The 6198-nt window shown below is 50.6% G+C and overlaps 1 protein-coding gene across 2 annotated transcripts; it reads left to right on the top strand.

Annotated features, from left to right (window-relative positions):
- Window positions 1–443: 443 nt before the first annotated feature.
- Pja1 (praja ring finger ubiquitin ligase 1) lies at window positions 444–4826 on the top strand. Of its 2 annotated transcripts, none has more exons than XM_036174512.1 (2): window positions 444–574; window positions 2311–4826. In XM_036174512.1, exon 2 carries the CDS (start codon window positions 2497–2499, stop codon window positions 4378–4380), a length of 1884 nt encoding a protein of 627 aa, XP_036030405.1. In that variant the 5' UTR covers window positions 444–574; window positions 2311–2496; the 3' UTR covers window positions 4381–4826. The 2 variants fall into 2 exon arrangements, with proteins under 2 accessions (XP_036030405.1, XP_036030406.1); XM_036174513.1 differs by having other exon boundaries at window positions 446–574; window positions 2595–4826.
- The last annotated feature ends 1372 nt before the right edge of the window (window positions 4827–6198 follow it).

Below are 6198 nucleotides of genomic sequence, written 5' to 3'. Positions count from 1 at the left end.
CAAGTCTGGTTTTGTGACGACAGTACCAGATTTCACTGCAAACACCTTCAGTCAGCCTCAAACACCAGGTTTAAAAAGATGGACGTTTCTGCTGCAACCCTGAATTTAAATATCCCCAGACAAGCCATAGCATGTAACATAGGATGTAATATAGTAATATAATCAACTATCATGTTAGAATTAATCAGAATCTTCAGATTTCAGTTTTTTAAAGAAAACAACTGAAGGGAAGGTGGCAAATGTTTAACATGTTAGTGCTGTTACAGTTGTGTGTGTGTGTGTGTGTGTGTGTGTGTGTGTGTCTGTCTGTCTGTCTGTCTGTCTGTCTGAAAAATCTGAGCGTTTCAAACGAAATAACGTTTTGGAGCCCACCCGGATTTGCAGAGGGCAGCAGACGCCCCCGCCACATCAAGGGGGCGGGCTCTCGCTGACGTCACGGCCACTTCCGCCGCCGCAGTCTCCGCCTGCCCTAGTGCTCTTGTGCGGGGGAGGAGCCGAGACCCTGAGCAGCGGCGGCGGCGGCGTCCGAAGGTCCCTCAGCTCTGCAGCTCTGAGCGCGCGAGTGGCCCGGAAGGTGAGTGCAAGGCGGCCTTGCTGCAGTAGCCCGGACGGGTAGGCGAGGGTTGGCGGATGGGCACGGGCAGAATCCCAGTGACCCCTTTGCGGGTTCGTCTTGGGAGCGGGGTGGGGCAAAGGGGACTTAACCACATGTCGAGGCCCGTGGCCTCTTTGGGAACCGCATCCCTTGCTGCCCAGCTCCTGTTGTGTTCGAATGGCCCTCGTGGCTGTTGGAGAGAGGACTGGTGGTCGCGGCCCTCTGCCACTCCTACCTGTCTCTCCTTGCAATGCTCTTTGCAGAGAACTCTATGGCCTTTCTTCCCCCATTTTGCTGCTGTTTGGTCGAATGGCACATGGATAAGATTTTTTAGGTACAAATATGTGCCCAGGAAAGGAAATATTAGAAGATAAACAATATTCTCAGGGAAAATCAGGGTTCTTCCAGGAAACCCTTTTCTTTCTTTTGACCTGCCACATTGATTTGGGTTAGCCCTTTGAGCTGATAACGTATTTCTGTCCCTTATTATGACATTGCACCCCCTCCTCTGTGTCGCACGCACGCGCATACACAGGCACACGCACAGGCACACACAAACCTCCTTTGCAGTCTGGTCCCTGTCCCTGCATCCTCAAGGTTTCAGGGAGCTCCTCCTCTGCGCATGCGCAAACAGGCAAGCACACACCCTCTCACATATCCTCTAGTTCCTTCCTCTCCCCTCACCTACCTCCTACCTCTAGAATCTTCCCTCTTCTCCCCTGAACCGTATTTGAATGTGTATTCTGTCTGTCTGTGTCTCTCTCCCTCCATCCCTGCCTCCCTCTACACCCCTTCCCTCCATGTCCGTCTCTCTCCTTCTCTCCTCTCTCCCGCTTCCCGTTTTCCCTCCCGCCCCCCAGAAATGGCCTCCCTCTTCCCTGTCTGCTATATACACACATGTGAAGACATCTCATCCTTCTATTGCTTGCCTTACATACATGTACACACAAGAAAGCTGGCTCACATGCCCTTAAATGTTCTTTTCTCCTAGTCTCTGTCTGTCCCACACTGCACCTTCACACAAAAATCCTCTGGGGACACTACCCCCTTTCCTGTTCGCCATATTAACAGAGGCCAGCATTCTTTAGTTACTGGCCTCTGTGTTCCATCGCCACATACATCCTCTGTGCTTTTTTTCCTGTCCCTTGTTGCCTCCCATATGTACTCTTACACACTTTCCTCATTGCTACTGATACCCTTTCACTTCCTTGCCTGTGACATGCAGGCTTCCCTCTGTAGTTCCAGCTGCCACACTTAACAGGAGCGCTGACCCTTCTCTTTCTGTCACACTTAAAGCCTTCCCCTCTCAAGCTGCCCCACCCATTCCCGTCGCTTTCATACCCACAAGCACCCACCCCTACAGAAATCCCTGCATTGCAGGATTGCTGGCTCCCTATCCACCTGTCTCTCTCCTGACAGACACTGGCACTTGTGCATACACAGTGAACTACATTTTCAGTTCTATTCTGAATTGTATTTCTTCTCAATATCTGCAGTTCTCAGAAAACTATACCCCCCCCAAAAAAAAACAACCTCACAGCAGGCTTTACTTTTCCATATTTCCATAGCACATCTATAACCTAAGCATTCAGACACACACACACACACACACACACACACACACACACTTACACTTTCTTATTCTCCACTAAAGTCTGGTTTTCTTGTGAACCCAGTCTTGTAATCATTTTGCAAACATTAAAAATGTGTTCCAGGTCTACACCAGTCACTGGAACGCTACCTCAGGCCTTAGAAGACAGTGAAACTAACTTTAAAGTGCCCCTATCCCTCTGTTACCTGCCTGCTGAAGGAAAACTAGATCTCCTTATTCTGTAGTTCTCAACTGGGAGCAAGAGCCTTTGCACCTGCATCCCAGCTCTGTTGGAAACTGTGAGTCAGCCATGGGTCAGGAACCTAGCAAGCCTGTTCGGCCCAAATCAGCAGGAGGGTATCGGTCTGGTGTAGGCAGGAGTTACCGAAGGAGGCATGTTTATGTCAGTTTCAGGCCATCTACGAACCAGCAGGAAAGGATTGCCAGCCAGAGAAGGCCAACATCCGAAGTCCCAATGCACAGATCAGCCCCCAGTCAAACCAAGAGGAGCCGGTCACCATTTGCCAGCACACGTCGTCGTTGGGATGTCAGTGAGAGCTCGGGAGCCAGCTTGAATGCTGAGAATGAGGATTATTCCAGGTATCCTCCAAGAGAGTACAGGGCCTCGGGGAGCCGAAGAGGATTGGCTTATGGACATAGTGACACTTTGGGGGCACGTGACAGTGAGGAGGAGGGGGCTGGGCCTGTTGACAGACTGCCAGTGAGAGGGAAAACTGGCAAGTTTAAGGATGATCCAGAGAAAGGCGCAAGGTCTGCCCGCTTCTCTAGTGTTAACCATGATGTCAAAGAGGGGCTTGGCAAGGGAGAAACCCCCCCTGCTGCAAGGCGCTCTGCTAGCAGGGCTGAGTTCTTGAAGCAGAATGGCATGGCCTCTCAGATGGCTTCTGCTGAAGGCAGGGCGGCTGCAAAAGGTAACAGCAGCTTGGAGAGGGAGAGGCAGAATTTACCAGCACGTCCTAGCAGGGCTCCTGTGAGTATTGGTGGTGCTGGAGAAAACACCCCAAAGAGTGCAGAGGAACCGGTGGTGAGACCAAAAATCCGGAATGTGGCAGCTCCCAACTGCATGAAACCAAAAATATTTTTTGACACTGACGATGATGATGATGTACCACACAGTACTTCCAGGTGGAGAGATGCTGCCGATGCGGATGCCGAGGAAGCCCATGCAGAGGGCCTAGCAAGAAGAGCCCGAGGTGAGAGTGCAGGCAGCTCCTCTGAGCCAAAGTATCCTGAAGACAAGAAGGAGAACAGGAATGGGCAGGTGAAACCAGAGAAAACATCAAGACGTCGACGAACCATGGCTGACCCTGACTTCTGGGCATACACTGATGATTACTACCGGTACTATGAAGAAGACTCTGACAGTGACAAAGAGTGGATGGCTGCCCTGCGCCGGAAGTATCGAAGTCGGGAACAACCCCAGTCTTCCAGTGGGGAGAGCTGGGAGCCTCTGCCAGGGAAGGAAGAACGGGAAGCTCACCAAGCTGGAGGGGGTGTGAACACCAGCGGAGCTGGGAGCCTTGCCAGTACCAGTGTTGGCAGCAATGGTGGCAGCTATCCTGAAGAAGTACAAGAACCATCCCTGCAGGAAGAAGAGCAGGCCTCTCTGGAAGAAGGAGAAATCCCTTGGCTCCGGTACAATGAGAATGAAAGCAGCAGTGAGGGGGATAATGAGTCCAGCCACGAGCTGATGCAGCCCGCGATGTTCATGCTGGATGGCAACAACAACCTGGAAGATGACTCCAGTGTGAGCGAAGACCTCGAAGTGGACTGGAGCCTCTTTGATGGCTTTGCAGATGGCTTGGGAGTGGCGGAAGCCATCTCCTACGTGGATCCTCAGTTCCTCACCTACATGGCTCTCGAAGAGCGCCTGGCCCAGGCGATGGAGACGGCCCTTGCGCACTTGGAGTCTCTCGCCGTTGATGTCGAGGTGGCTAACCCACCGGCTAGCAAGGAGAGCATTGATGCGCTTCCCGAGATCCTGGTCACTGAAGATCACGGTGCAGTGGGCCAAGAAATGTGCTGTCCCATCTGCTGCAGCGAATACGTGAAGGGGGAGGTGGCCACTGAGCTCCCATGCCACCACTATTTCCACAAGCCATGTGTGTCCATCTGGCTTCAGAAGTCCGGCACCTGCCCAGTGTGCCGCTGCATGTTCCCCCCGCCACTCTAAGGCCATGGTTCTCTAGTCTTAGCCTAGTTATTTTCCCTATCCCAAACCCATACTACTACAGGAGCCCTCTTTCAAAATTAACAGTGGCAATGAAATCTGTCAGTCAATTAGACTAAACTTGTTGATTTCTTGTGATGATTTCCAATGTGAGAATGGTTATGTGCAATTACACTTAAAAATCATCCTTTCTTTTAGACGGTAGAAAGGGGAAGCTAAACTTTCTAAACGCTACTTGAGATTGCAGCCAGAACCTACATTTTCTAACCTGAAAGTTGAAACACATCATATTTGTTCTGTAGACCATGTTGCTCTTCCTCGTTGGTGTCAAGTTTATCTGTTAACTACGTTGGAAAGACAAAATCACTTTTGTTGCATGTTATGGGTTAATGTCCCTGTATTTGCAGTGGTGTAAAAGCTTATTAAAGTTCTTCTTTTGGTTTGACACAGTACAGTGGCATCGTTTGGGATGGGTCTGAAACGGTGATACCAGGTAACTGCAAATTGATCCTTGCACTTGCAACAAAAGTACTAGGTTTCAGTGTTCTCAACTCTAGAAAAGCTGTTGTTGTTTTCCCTAGACGTGCTCATCAGAACACCAAAAAACTTCCTTAAGAAATAGAAATAAGGTGTTCAATTGCCTTCTGTATGGAAAAGATTGACTAGAGAGAGAAAACCCCCACAGAGGAAACAATGGTAAAAATAAATCCAAACTGGGGGAGGGGGGTGAACAAGTTCAAATCACCATTGAGAAAACAGAACCTGTCAAAATGGGCAAAAATAAAATAGATCTGAGTACCAGGCACACATCTTCAACGTAGGGACACGCCAACAGAGGGCTGCAGGACAGCCAGGTGCCCACCCACACAGGGCAAACTCGTGGAACAGTTGGCCATGTTGCTTCAAATCCAGCTCTAGAGTAAAACTCCGGCACAAGTGAATTCCTCCTTCCTAACACCGTATTTACCTTCATTGATCCACAGAGGTACAGTACCTTTGTATTTTCACCAGTGCCGGCTGATGGCCAGCATAAAGAAAAAAAGTGTACACTTACGGAGAGGTTTTCTCCCTCTTCACAGAAGCACATGTAGGAGCCACAGCCCTTTTCGCTGCAGCTGCTCAGGCCGAGACCTACAGCTTTATTCCTCATCTGTCTGTGTTCTTTCTGGGCCTTAGCCCAATAGGGGGCTCTTTGGGTGGGTTCTGGTGCTTTGCCACCAACCTTTTCTGTGCCCTGAGTGGTACCACATAAAAGTACTTTAGGAGCACCCTTGGGTACTGGTCATCGCATCCCCATGGCATAACAGTGACCCACATTTCCCGTTTAGGCAGAATGAGTCAGTTCAGGAGAGGAGATGCTGGCCAGTGCCAGAGGGCCCCTACTAGCTGGAGAATTCTACCACTGCAGTCTGGGGAGAGACTCCAGACCTGTGCCTCTGGGGCCCTGAGCAGCTTCAGGCTCACATGGAGGGTGCCAGCCAAAGGCATCACACTGCTGTTCCTGGGCCTTGAAGTCTGGAGGGGGCTGTGTGAGGGACAGGAGTCTAGAAGCATTTGCTGTGGTGGGGATGGAGTCCAGAAGTCCAGAAGCAGCCAACAGTGACAGCTTGGAGCCACAGTAGTGTGGGGCCCTTGATGATGATGCAGCAGACTACCAGCTCTACTGGCAGGCTGCGTCTGTCTGTCTGTCTGTTCCTCCATTTTAGACTCCCCAGTCTCCTTGATGACTCCTCCAGGCATCCCCTCCTTCTAATACTAGGTTTTTGATGTTGAGTTGCTTTCTGTTGTTTGTAATAGGAAGCCCCAGTGGTACACCTGTTG

The sequence above is a fragment of the Onychomys torridus genome, chromosome X (genome assembly GCF_903995425.1).
Source record: "Onychomys torridus chromosome X, mOncTor1.1, whole genome shotgun sequence".
Classification (NCBI taxonomy): domain Eukaryota; kingdom Metazoa; phylum Chordata; class Mammalia; order Rodentia; family Cricetidae; genus Onychomys; species Onychomys torridus.
The sequence above is the reverse complement of the archived record's forward strand: the minus strand, read 5'-3'. Positions and strand labels throughout refer to the sequence as shown.

What these genes read in the sequence shown, in the direction of transcription:
- Pja1 (XM_036174512.1), top strand. Translation starts at nt 2,497, where the DNA reads ATGGGTCAGGAACCTAGCAAGCCTGTTCGGCCCAAATCAGCAGGAGGG.